Source organism: Alosa alosa, chromosome 22 (assembly GCF_017589495.1).
Source record: "Alosa alosa isolate M-15738 ecotype Scorff River chromosome 22, AALO_Geno_1.1, whole genome shotgun sequence".
NCBI lineage: Eukaryota > Metazoa > Chordata > Actinopteri > Clupeiformes > Clupeidae > Alosa > Alosa alosa.
In genome coordinates, this window is record NC_063210.1 from 14,877,228 (window position 1) to 14,890,815 (window position 13,588).

The 13,588-nt window shown below is 44.6% G+C and overlaps 1 protein-coding gene across 2 annotated transcripts in view; it reads left to right on the forward strand.

The window, feature by feature from the left end:
* nploc4 (NPL4 homolog, ubiquitin recognition factor) overlaps nucleotides 1–11,894 on the forward strand; it is a 17,939-nt gene extending 6,045 nt beyond the window's left edge. Inside the window, exons 7-18 of one of the 2 annotated variants that reach the window (XR_007192392.1) lie at nucleotides 162–285; nucleotides 889–1,068; nucleotides 1,756–1,842; nucleotides 2,991–3,062; nucleotides 3,333–3,459; nucleotides 4,159–4,319; nucleotides 5,338–5,409; nucleotides 6,370–6,462; nucleotides 6,958–7,074; nucleotides 8,404–8,506; nucleotides 9,021–10,309; nucleotides 10,455–11,894. Coding sequence is in view for 1 of the 2 variants with exons in the window: in XM_048233589.1 (XP_048089546.1) it covers nucleotides 162–285; nucleotides 889–1,068; nucleotides 1,756–1,842; nucleotides 2,991–3,062; nucleotides 3,333–3,459; nucleotides 4,159–4,319; nucleotides 5,338–5,409; nucleotides 6,370–6,462; nucleotides 6,958–7,074; nucleotides 8,404–8,506; nucleotides 9,021–9,181 (1,297 nt within the window). In the remaining variant the exon portion in view is untranslated. Of the gene's footprint in view, nucleotides 1–161; nucleotides 286–888; nucleotides 1,069–1,755; nucleotides 1,843–2,990; nucleotides 3,063–3,332; nucleotides 3,460–4,158; nucleotides 4,320–5,337; nucleotides 5,410–6,369; nucleotides 6,463–6,957; nucleotides 7,075–8,403; nucleotides 8,507–9,020 lie in introns of both variants that reach the window. The other variant, XM_048233589.1, reaches the window with a different exon arrangement.
* Nucleotides 11,895–13,588: the final 1,694 nt, after the last annotated feature.

A 13,588-nucleotide genomic window follows, 5' to 3' on the forward strand; every position in this document is an offset into this window, starting at 1 on the left:
CACTAACCGCTAGTCTTTGCTGCTAAATGGCAGTAGACCAGTAGTATATGGTTATGGATGATGATTCATAAACCATTACCAGAAGCAGACAGCTATAGTCAAACGTCCTGGGTGCTTTCTGTGTGCTGAGATGCCAATGCCTTTCTCCTCTTGTTCCACAGGGGCAAATTTGTGGCACTGGAGAACATAAGCTGTAAGATTAAGTCAGGCTGCGAGGGGCACCCGCCCTGGCCCGAGGGCATCTGCACTAAATGCCAACCCAGTGCCATTACGCTCAACAGACAAGTAAGGGCTCTGGAAACCTCATTCACTGATCCAGTACTGTGTCAGACTGACTTTGCTTGGAAAAAATTGCCGGCAGCCATAAGGGCCGTTCACACCAAGAAAGCTAACTGAAACAATAACTAAAAAGTGACACTGGCGATATCATTCTTCATGTCAGTATCGTTTATGCATGGACATAGTCATATTAGATAAAGTTATTTAAGTTACTCATTTGCCGTTATTGTCATAGTTATCATTCTTTGTGTGAACGGCTCTTTTAAATGTGAACATTTGGATGATCAAGTTGACATATTACTTTAAGCCAGTCGTCATGTCATGTATGCTGATATTTTGATTCTGATCTTTTCTCACCCATTATAACCTTAAATCACAGGGATGGATGTCTGTCATTCCTACGTTAACATGTGTCACTGTACTTGATTTATATTTTTAAATGGAAGCAAAATATACTTTGTTGCTATTGTAGTTAACTGTGTGGTGACTGTTTTTGTTTGAGACTTCCAGTCAAACAGTCTAATCATCAACACTCACATAGTCAGTCCTGAGCTGCCTGTGTAAATTGTTTCGGGTCCTCTCATCTTTTGTCATTGCGCTGTTTTACAGAAATACAGACATGTGGACAACATCATGTTTGAGAACCACACCGTCGCCGACCGCTTCCTGGACTTCTGGAGGAAGACCGGCAGCCAGCGCATGGGCTACCTGTACGGCAGGTACACGGAGCACAAGGACATCCCGCTGGGCATCCGCGCCGAGGTGGCCGCCATCTACGAGCCCCCACAGGTGAGCGAAGGAGAGCAAGGAGCCAAGACTGTAAAGGGGGAAATGTTGCTTATCAACAACATAATTAAGGGGTTTGGTTCTTTAAGGCAAATAAATATACGATAAGCTTCCCCACAAATGTATGCTTCTGTCTGTAGCAGCATATTTGTAATAATAGATTGCAATGGCTTCATTTTAATGCAAGGCCCCACAAGTGAGGGGTAGAAAGCAAGGAACGACAAAGGGTTTTATTGGGGGGGCATTATTGGATAGGACACTGAAGAGTGACAGTAATTGAGTGGTGGGAGAGATAGTGAGAGAGGGATCGGGAAATGACCAGGGGTTCGAACCCGGATCCCTGTGGGCACTTGAACCCAAATGTGGTACAGACCTTGCCACTTGTACCACAGCTCCCCCAGACAACATGATTAAGCTGTTTGTTTCTTTAAGGCAAATACATATCTGACTGTTCAAGTTTCTCTACAGATGCATGTTTTATCTGTGGTAGCATATTTGTAACACTAGATGGTGATGGCTTCATGTTAATGAAAGCAAAGTGCACTGTAGGTTCTACTTGTGGTCAGTTAATAAGGGGCCATAAATGAGTGGATGCTTTCTAGTGGTTCTCTGGCTGACCATGGACCTCATTGTTTGGCGTAGTTACAGTATATTGTGTTGATACTTATTCACCACCTCCATTTTGTCTAGATCGGCACCCAGAACAGCCTGGAGCTGATGGAGGACCCCAAAGCCGCCGCCGTGGAGGAGATCGCTGCCAAGCTGGGCCTACGCAAGGTATGGTCCATGTAGTGTGTCAGGCTCTACAGACCCAGACGGAGATGACATAACCAGAACCACCACGTTTTAAGTCAGCAATTAACTTAATGATGAGAGAGCTCCTAAAGGAACACACCATTTTTGTGGAAAATACATTTTCAGCTTTAGGTTAGCTATATGGTCTAAACCACTTCCAGTGAGTTATGCTATGCTAAGCTAGGCTAATGGTGTACAGTATGTGTCCTCTCATCTAACTCTGGGACGGCAAATTACCTCATTTCCCAAAAAAAATGGTGTCATCTTGTTTAACGTGAATGTTTCGTGTTATTGTGTTCTGGAATGACACTGCAAATGTATGTGTATTGCAACTATGGGTCATACTGTCAGTGTTTCTGCCCTGGAGCTCTGGATTGTTCTAGAGCTTTTCTCTATGGACACAATCAGCTTAACAAGGGTTGGCCTTTCAAACACCCAGGCTTCATTGTCAGGATACCCGTGTCAAGCAGCCTTACATGAAAACCCAGCTGTTAGTTTACCCAAGGGTTTCATGTTTCTCACTCACACACATACGCCACCATCACCGTCTGTTTGTTGAGTAGGCGCCCCTGTCAGTTTCTGCTTGTCATGAAGGAAATCCGTCCCGGCAGCTTTGGCTGTGTGTGTGTGTGTTTGTGCCTCCAGGATTATTTGTATATTTCTATTCCCAGTGATCATAGCTGACAGCTATGGGTGAAGCCCCAACACCCCCAGCACTTCCCCCAGCAGCACTAATCAATAACTGCATTCCCCAAGCGCTTTCTTCTCCACACTCCACATGAAGTCTAAATGGCCACCATATGCCTACATGTTGGAGAGTGAGCATGTGTTTTGTGTGTGTGTGTGTGTGTGTGTGTGTCTGTGTCTGTGTTGCTTTCCCTTCTCTTCACTCCTGGTTTTCGCAATCTGTGTGTGTGTGTGTGTGTGTTTGAGAACAGGCGTGACTGTGACCATGCACCCTGGACACTCTCCTTGCTACTTCTGTTCGCTTCGTTCATCAGCACGTCAAGTTAGTATGAATGGTAGTGGTGGTGATGGATTCATCAGATCTACAGTCATGTGCAATGATGAATGTGTTCCATGTGACAAGTGCTGTAGTCTGTAACTGGTACCCTTCTTCTTTCACTCAGGTGGGCTGGATCTTTACAGACCTTCTGTCTGAGGACACTAGAAAAGGCACAGTACGCTACACCAGGAATAAAGTACGTTCTTCATGCTGTCACTAAGCATAATTGTCTGATACTGGCTGTGTTCCAATTTGCATACTTCTGTACTTACAATGCCTAATAAGAGTGCACAACTTGTGTATTGAAGCACAGAAGTATGCAAATTGGAACACAGCCACTGTTCTTGATACTGCTACTAGGTGTAATTGTGTGCACAACTTCACATTCAGAGAAAGTGTCATTTTCTGGGGACTTTTTTCAATCAGTGTGTGTAGTCTAATGGAATGATGTGGCCTTCCTCTTTAGGACTCGTACTTCCTGAGCGCTGAGGAGTGCATCACAGCCGGAAACTTCCAGAACCAACAACCCAACGCCTGCCGGCTTTCCCCCGACGGCCATTTTGGCTCCAAGTTTTTCACAGTAGTAGCCACAGGTAAATGAACTCTCCCACTGTTACGTCCTCACTATGCGTCCAATTGCCCCTTGAGGCCTCTGCTTCGTCCCATAGTGCCTAACAGGGCCCCCAAGCTGGTCTAAAATCAATTAGCGGCCTTGGGCCAGAGCTACACAGGGTCCGCAAGTGAAACACTCCGTCCGCAGAGAGCAAAAATACTTTTTCAAAAAAAAAAATGTTCAAAGAATGCACCACCACTGGTCTGGTGTAGCCAGTTCCATTGATCATAGTGGAAGCTAATTGCTGCAGCAGATACTGTGTAGCCTCCCTGTTTCAGCTTAAAGGTGCTCTAAGCGATGTTGGGTAACGTCACTTCTCTTGATGTTCAAACAAAACCGAGAGCTAGCTCGCTACTCCCTCCCCCTCCATCCCGTGCTATCGAAACTCTCCTAAACGCTCATTTCGTTGGTTATTGGCTGGAACAGTTTATGTTTATATTGGACCAAGTTGTTTTTTTTGCCGTTTTTGGAACCAGGGTAGAGACCGCTTTTTTTACAGTGCATTTGGGGCACAGGTAGCTAGTGAAAAAAAATGTTTTAGCTTAGAAACCTTTAAATAAATGTAATTATGCAATATGAGCATGTGTGTTCCCTGGATGGAGAACCCTATGACGAGCTTGCTGTTATCCCCTCGTTCGCCTCACTGACCCGTGGCCCTGTGCGTGTGCTGCTGTCTCAGGGGGCCCAGATAACCAGGTGCACTTTGAGGGCTACCAGGTGTCCAACCAGTGCCAGGCCCTGGTGCGCGACGAGTGCCTACTGCCCTGCCGAGACGCGCCCGAGCTCGGCTACGCCAAAGAGTCCAGCACCGAGCAGTACGTGCCTGACGTCTTCTATAAGGTACATCCTCACACACACACACACACACACACACACACACGCACACGCACACGCACACAGACACAGATGACCCACATTGATTCACATCAAAGAGTAGTCTTCAAAGGGCATGATGTGTGATGTAGGTATATAAACATATACTCATACACCAAAGGCAGAGTAATGAGTTTTTTTTTTTAAAGTATATTTTTTTGGGCTTTTTGCCTTTATTATGATGGGACAGTGAAGACAGACAGGAAGTGAATAGGAGAGAGAGATGGGGTGGGAGCGGGACATGACCGCAGGTCGGACTCGAACCTGGGTCCCCCTGGGCACTCGGACCCGTGTATGGTATGGACGCTGTAGCCTGCTGCGCCACAGCGCCCCCATGAGTTTACTTGAATGTCGGCACAGAATTGTCATTGTATCCCAAAATCAACAGACTCAGATTTACATTTTTGATACCAAATTCAGTCTCTCGTCTCATTTTCTTGAAATGTATGAATGGAAACACACTTGACCTAGATTTTGCATCGGTAGTGATCATGCTCTTCTGAAAGACTTGATGCAGCTCTTCTCTTTTCACCTTATCCTGTCATCACTGCTGAGTCTGGCCCTTAGGCCCAGTTGCTTTTTCCAAGTGACCGAAACCATTGACAAGTGACAGGCACCACAAAGTGTTCTTAGATCTCCTTGTGAGGTCCCCCCTGTAGACAGACACACACAGACACACACAGACACACACAGACACACACAGACACACACAGACACACACAGACACACACAGACACACACAGACACACACAGACACACACAGACACACACAGACACACACAGACACACACAGACACACACAGACACACACAGTGTTCCCAGTTCATCATCATCTGCTTCACTGCACTCTTGGCTCCAAAGAACACCTGTGGCTGGCTGTGTGTGAATGACTGCCAAAGAGCTTTAAGCTCCCCTGTCTCTCTGGCCTATCCTCCTGATCTGTGTCTGAACTGCTTCTTTCTTTTATTATTGTGTCTCCCCACAGGACAAAGACAAGTTTGGCAACGACATCACATATTTAGCCCGTCCCCTACCTGTGGAGTACTTGATCATAGACGTGAGTAAATGCCACATGTTGTGAGTAAACAACTGAACAACAGAACATAGAAATTAAATACACGACAATAGATGTGAAGTACAGTAAGAAATATCCTTTGGGAGATGCTGATTTGAGGGTGAAGAGTAGTCCCTCATGGCGTCCTTCTTCTCCACACCTGTTCACCTGTACAAGTTCCATTCATACACAAACAAATGCAGCCGCACGCTTGTTGATTTGGTTGCCATAGCCCCCGGAATAGAAACTGTCAACATGTTATCTGTTCCTATTTGACCTTGCGCTTGAATGCAGCAGTTTTGACTGTGGCATGCCCAAAGGTATTTGTTCTCTTTAAGAAAAGCTTTGGAACATGCGGACACAAGTGCGTTTGGACAGGGCCACAAATCCCATGTGACTGAAAAGACAGCGGTACTTTTTGTTTGTTCTCATTGAGGAATTCGCTCTGGGCATGAACGGGTCTGCCCAGAAGGGCCACTAGATGCCAGTTATGAAAGGCCCTGTCATCTTTTGGCAGGACACAGCTTGGTTTGGTGCCAGAGTGCAGTAAATCGCCAGGCCTCGCGCCATTCCTGCCAAAAACAAACTGGGGGACTTGGCCACGTCAATGACTTACTCCATTCACTCTATGGTAGCATTAGCCAGTGGCAGTCCATTTATATACTGTTTCTCTTTGTAATAAATGAAATGGCCATTTTGAATCAATAGTTTGGACGTAACACAATCTATGCATTTGTGGACCATTCACTTACAGTGAATCATAGTGTTCAGGGACTTTGGTTCGGGCGACATCAAATCCCTAGCCTTTGTTATGAGTGTAGTTACCAGGCTTAAGTTCTTAAGGCATTTAAACCAATAAAACATACCATGTGAAGGTGCAGTGTAATAAGAGATTAGTGAAATGGTACAAGTGAAGATATGCCAGCAGGCCTAATCTCCCTGCCTTTTGACCTTTGACCCCAGATCACCACCACCTTCCCCAAGGACCCACAGTACACGTTCTCCTCCACGCATCGTTTCCCCAGAGAGAACCGAGAGGCCTTGGGAGAGACACAGGTACGTCTAGCACAGGACGCACACAATACACTGGCAGCTTCTCAAAGACGTGCTCCATACAGAGCCATTAGCACTTCAGTATGAGAGGTTGCCATTGGAGAAAGCTATATAAAAATGTTTTCACTGAGCTGGTGGTATTAAAGTTTAGTTTTAACAACCAACAGATGAATACATTTTTTTATTCATTTTTTTATTGAATCATTGTATTTTTCTAGCATAGCATACATATCATAAGTTTGTTTGGTGAAGTCCAAGCTATGATCTTAAAGCCTTTGGCTTTTGTAGGGCTTTCTCCTCAGTTGTTTGTCTAATAGCTGGGTTTTTGGCAGGTATTGAAGTGGTCATGCTCACTCTGCTATGTAGACATTGAAAAACAAAGCTGTTGAATGTGCATCTGTATCTGATTAGTGTTGATGTTGAATGCATGTCTGATTACAAAGCAATCTGTTTTTCATAGCCCATATTAAAATGAAGTGTGTGTGTGTGTGACTGCAGGACTTCCACAGCTTGGCGACATACCTCTCTCAGTGCTCTGCCTCGTCATTCTTGGACATCATCTCCGATTTCCACCTTCTTCTCTTCCTGGTGACTAACGAAGTCATGCCCTTACGGGTGAGTTTACATCTACATGCATGTACATTGAATTGCCTTCGTGTATAAAATGTGCTCTAGGTAAAATTGCCTTTTCCTTTTTCTCATCCCACCATGAAAGGAATGCAACGTTGCCATATGTTCCCTGTTGTGGAAAACGGGGAGCCCCACAGGCATCTGGTCAGCTCTCCTCGGTGGCCAGCTCTTTTATTTCAAACCTTTGCACAGTGCCCCTCAGCATCCAACCCCACATTAGTTACGGTCATGTACAAAAACATCTACAAAAACATCCCCAACCTCGTAGGCCTTCCAGAACGTGAACATGTGTTGTTTCTGATGAGGGGTGTTATCGAGGAAGCCTGAAGCATTGCGTAACAGTTTTTTTTACCCCCGTTGTCACTGTTAAGAGGCCCAACCAAGAGCTCCCTCCTGAAGTTCAGATGGTGGCCAGGCATGAGCCATCTTAGAGGATCAGAGTTCTGGGTTCAGCATGTGTTGTACACTGTTTTACTGTGTAATCGATGTCAAGCATAGATGGCTGAAGGGTTAGGCACCGGCCGCCGTAGCTTCACGTAAGGGATAATGTATTGTCCGCTGGTAATTATCAGAAAATAAGTCCCGACAGGGAGAACAGAACCCCAATGCGCAGCGGAGGAATTTTGCTTCGACCTGAAGGGACTTATTTTCTGATAATTACCGGCGGACAATACATTATCCCGCTTATTATACGGCTACTTGCCAAAACGAGAAAAGAAACTTAACACAATAGGTCTTTAAAAATGATTTTGCTACTGTTTCGTGGCTTCCGCTGACAAAATAAATAGTTCGCCACACAGATAGAACTTGACAGTTTCAGGTGTTCTGTACTAGCTGACTTTCACTTTCAATGAAATTCCGTTGCAATAGGAAGCTCTCATTTAACAGACCTCCGGATGTTGAGAAGGCCCATTCATGTGAATGGAACTCTCTGCAGTACTCTGAAGAGCCATGTAATAATCTATAATAACATATAACAACTTATTTATCCAGCTGCATAATGCACACAACCACATGGGGATTTATACTTAACCAATTGTGTTGGTGTTGTCGTCGGCAATTGTACACGTTCAGAGATGTTGCTCTACGTGCCCAGGCAACGTGACCTCATGACCTCTCCTGGCAATGTTGAGGAGCCAAAACATACACCTCTATAATGAGATGCGACATTAAAAGAAATCCTGAATCTTCTCGACATCTAGAGACTTCCAAGACTAAATATTGTCATTCTCGCCATGTCTAATGAAGACTGCCATCCTTTTTGCACGCCCTTCCCCTCCCCTCTTATCTCTGTGTGTTCTTGTGTTTTAACAGGACAGCATCGGTCTCCTGCTGGACGCTGTGAAGACCTCCAACGAGGAGCTGGCACTGACATGGAAGAAGTCTGAACAGTGGGCCACCATCGAGCAGCTCTGTAGTGAGTTCTTCTGCAGTCTTATACATGTTTTCATGACCCTCCACAACCTTAGTCTGAACCAGTCTGTGTTTTAAGACCTGTGAAGGTGAATGGTAGGCCTACTTTTAATCACAAAAGACTATGGTCAAAAATGCTATTCAGAGTATAACGTTATTGGGACATGACTCGCTGCTTGACCTGGTTGTTGATGCATTGTGGGTAAATATGTCTTGAAAGCCCGTCAAGCGTAACAGAAGGCCTACACTTCAATCAGACCTGAATGACAAGAATCTGCAGACATAGATTGTTGTAATGTGTGCTAAGTATTGTAATGTGTGCATATTACAAATGTAATACTCTTGTGAACTTTGGCTTTACTTTGGTGTTTGTCCAACGAAGACCATTGGTATGTGACTGTGTAAGGTCTTGGGGCAGAGAATAGGGAAAGGTGTATAGGTCTATTTATCTTTGCATTATTAGTGTGTCTTATATTCAGTTTGATATAGAGGTTTCCTAAAGTGTGTGTGTGTTTTAGGCACTGTGGGTGGGCAGCAAGCGGAATCTCTGAGCGACTATGCCATGGGCGGTCCGTCGGCGCCGGCCTCGTCCTCGTCCATGTGGTCTTGCCTGCACTGCACCTTCATGAACCAGCCGGGCACCGAGCTGTGCGAGATGTGCAGCCTGCCCCGCAGTTAGGCCTCCCCGCCACCAGGGGGAGGGCACCGACATCCCGTCCTCACCGCGCTGCCGACTGTGTCGGCGCCTGGGATCAGGCGCCAGATTGGGCCGCTTCCTCCATCTCTCTCCCTCTCTTTCTCCCTCTGTCTCTCCCCCTCTCCCTCTCTCTCCCCTTTTCTTTCTTTCTCTCTCTCTTTCTCCCCCTCTTTCTCACTTTTTTCTTTCCCCCCCTTTTCTCACTCTCTGGCTCTCGCCCTTGGTCCCCACTTTCCCCCTTAACCCCCTCCCTTTGCCCCCTTCACAGCCACACATACACCCCCTCCATCTCACGGACATCGTTGAGGGGTGCGTGGCAACTGCGGCAATACCCAGTCCAGACGGCCAACGGGGGCAACAAGCAGGGTCACTGTGCAGTGTTTGATCACTTCAACAACAAACAAAAAAAACAAAAAAAAACAAATGATTGTGTATGCATAGCTCTTGCAGTTCAGCAGGGATGTTTTTAGGTAAAGCACCTTGGTGAGGCTGTCTCGCTAACCCCTAGCCCGCATTATCCCCCCATCCCTACCTGCCACCTTGCTCTTTTGAGCATCAGAACATCAAAAACCTCCTGAATCTGGACTATGACTCAAATCGGTCCAATCGCTAGCTCTCTCTGATTTGTGTACATATGAGTTTCAGGAATGACACTGTTAATTTAACTTGATGCGGCGCTTTCTTTTTCGTGTCATTTGTTTTTGCTTTCCTTTCCTTCTATTGTACGGTGTAATAGTTACATGCGAGATATTGAAACCAGTACTTAATATTTTCTTAGTGAACTTGCAGTGGGATTCTGGACTTGAAGGAGAATTGATTTCTATTTTATTTTTCCCCACACACCATGAACCACACAGAAACGAGATGCATTCTGTAACAGTTCCACTCGGGCCACACTGAGTATCATACTCACCCAACCCAACGGCCAAACATTCACCATCAACCCAACCCCTCCAGCTTTACTGTTGTGCATACAGCATACGAATCAGTCCTTGCCATGACTCCTTTTAGCCTAATGGATTACAATTGGAATGGATAAAGTTAACCATTTAAACATCTGTGTGGATGTTGAACAGTCACGTTTACTGGTTGACGACGGGTTTACCCAGGGTTTGGTTTGAAATCCAAAAGTGTGTGTCTGCGCATTTGTCTGAATCTTGACTTTTTTTTGGGCACTTAGGGCCACTGAAGTTTCTGGTACAGAATTAGATTTTTGGCTTTACTCCTCTGACTTCCGAAAAACAGAGATAGAAAGGTTAGTGTACTGGCTCTCAGAGGAGATGAAGCAAAGGTCAGAAATCATCACTGTCCAAATAGCCTCCACACAGGACATGTATTATAACCCAGCTGAACCTAAGACTCAGGCTTTTTGAGAAAGTAAGGTGGACCTGCTTTCTGATACAACTTGCAGTATGGTATAAATCATGATACTTTGGCTGTATAATTTGGATTCATTGTAGAGGTTGGTGGACCCACTTTTCTTTCACCTCTTGTTCACCTTTATGGAACGGAAGTGTGCAAGGATTTGCATTCCAAAGTTGCCCTACTCTTTTTGGTTTGAACCTGTCCTATTCAAGACAGTATTTTTTTTTCCCCTTCCAACTGGACTTGGCTCACTCTCTCTTCCCCCTATCCGCAATTTCTGACTTCTTTCCCCTCCCTCTCATTATCTCTCCCTCTTTATCGAGCCCCAAGCAATCTGAAGAGTGCCCGTTGCGTGCGGTGAGGGAGTTGCGGGAGAATGTGCCTCCATTTCACCGTTTGGCCTCTACAGAGCCTGCATTAGTATGCCGTCAGAGAGAGGTCAGAAATATCATCCTCTCTAGTTGGCCGATGGTGCACAGTACTTGTAAGAGTTGGGGCTGTGGAGGGATCAAAGGAAATGGAGGAGAGTTTAGACAGTTTGTTTTTCTTCTTCCTTAGGTTGTCCCCACTCCAAAACATCATTCCAGCACTATACTAGTGTGAAATATCCATACCCACTAAAAACAAGTGTTCTTGGACTGCTTTTTGAAGCACTTGAAAATTGAAAAAAAAAAAAAATATGAAAAATTTATAAATGTACTCTAATGAATCCAAAAAGAAAATCAAAGAGGCTATATTTTCCTCTTAAACAAACACTTAGGTGATCAACTCATGTTGTTTTACATATCTGCAGTCCGCTGCGCACGTCTATAGGGTACGTCTAGGGGAGGAGAGGTCTTTGGGATGAGTCTCCAGGACTGCTCCTTGAACACACTCGTCTGTTCCTCCTTCGCGTCACTCACGGTTGTTCTGAAAAGCTACCCCCTTCTGTTCTATATTTTTTCAAGGGAGTGAGAGTAATGGGCTGGTGTGGTGAGACCATGGCTTCTAAGTTATGCTCTATTTATGATTTACTGCATTTAACTTAAGTGCTTGGGAGTAATTCTGGCGCAGAAAAGGCAAAGATTGCATTTGTTTTTGTTTTTTTCTGACATTGAAAAAAGGTAAATAAAAAAAGGTTGATCTCTTCACCATATCTCCCCCTCACCCAACCTCTCCTGCCATTCCTGAGGAGAAGATGCTGTGCCCCCCCCCCTCAAGTGAAATTTAAGCTGACTGCACTGCTTACTGACCCAGAGCGGAAGGACACCCTTACAATTGTATGCTGTAGGTTGGGTTGCCATTTTCAGAAATACCAATTAAACAATAAAAATGGATACCTTTCAAAGGATGTGACGTCTCGGCTGTTTGTTGATGCTAATGATATGTTCACGTGCAGTTTACTATAAAGCTGAAAGTTAAGGGGACCTATTTTCAAAGTCTCAAACTAGTCTTGTTTCTGGGCTACAGGTCAGTTTAGTGTGGTCTAGTATTTGATGTTCTTTATGAGTTCATTTTTACTTTCCAGCAGAGTACAGGCCTACTGATGAATACAAAAGTATTTTTACTTCAAAGCTTTTTAGTTTTAGTCTTTTATTTCTTTTAGGGTCTGATGGTCATACAGTTTCCCTCTTTAAGCAAAAGCCCATTAGAATGCTCATCAAGGTATACTACAGTTAAAATGTGTGTGTGTGTTGAGTTTCAATCCTGTTTATTAATTAATCGAGGAACTCTTGTAATTCATAGTCTCGCAATTTGCAAACTTACAGATGCAAACCATAGTTCCTTTCAACATTTATGGGGCCAAGTTGGACCTGTCTGTGCATATCAGTGTGTGCGTGTGTGAGAGAGTGACCAGTCTCAGGTGGACATTTCTGGGATCACAGATGCTGCGCAGATGAAGCTCTGGAATGTCCGCCATGGAGGTGAGTGCCGTCGACATCAAACGCTGCTGCCCCTCGGGCCCACGTGAGCTAATCGTAACTTTATACTCTACATGTGGACCCTGGCCATCAATATGTTCCTGCCCTTCCTTTCCCCTACACTCTTCCTGTGTCTTGATGATTCTCCTATTTCCACATCTTTTGTTTTGATCATGATTTCTCTTCTGCCCTTCCTCAAACCTTTAGATAGATACTTTATTGATCCCCAAGGGGAAATTCAAGGTCTCAGTAGCATAGACATCACACCCACATTCACTAACAGCAGAAAAATTTAATTGTATAATATATAAAAAATTAAAAGTATATAATATAAAAAACACAGCTAAGCAATAAGGGCAGTAGAAGATAAATAATATACTAAAATACAAATTATACTAAATAACACAAAATCTAAATCAAGTCTAAAAACAGTATCCACATAGTGGGTGATTAATCATGAGGCGCTTGCAATGACTGAGCCGGGACTTTGACCTTCTCTGTCAGCAGTGATGCCCTCTGCCCCATCGCTCAACCTTCCCTGCCCTCTGTCTGAAAGCTCTCAAAAAGTACAGGAGAACTGAAGGTCAAATTCAAGTAGTCCCATCACGCTGGCAAATGGCTCAGTCACTGCAAGCATTATTAGGCAAGTGTATGTAGTATTGCAGTATAAACTCCTTTAATAGTAGTATTGACTGAAGCACTAATTCCTAGCTAAGGTCTCCTCTGCACTAGCTTGAATGTCATTCTCTTTCTGTATGTCGCTTTGGATAAAAGCATCTGCTAAATGAATAAAGGTGATATAGACCCTTTCAAGAGAGTTCCATTATCAGCATCATAGTTGGCCCCACAAGGCTTCCGTTTTAACATTCCATAAGTTATCTTAATGCAGAGAAAGTAGATTGGGAACCAAATAGAACGTTCAAGCATTGTTTTTTTATTGTTGAAAGGGTGTATACGCAGCGGCACTAGAGATGGTGATATCGGAACTCAAGTGCACCATTCATGCTCTCGCCCCTGTCTTTCATCCATTTACAAACACTGAATTGTCTTTAACACATGCACACACAGACAGGAAGAAAAAGGTGATGTGATTCACTGAATTTGACAAAAGTGTATTAAGCGG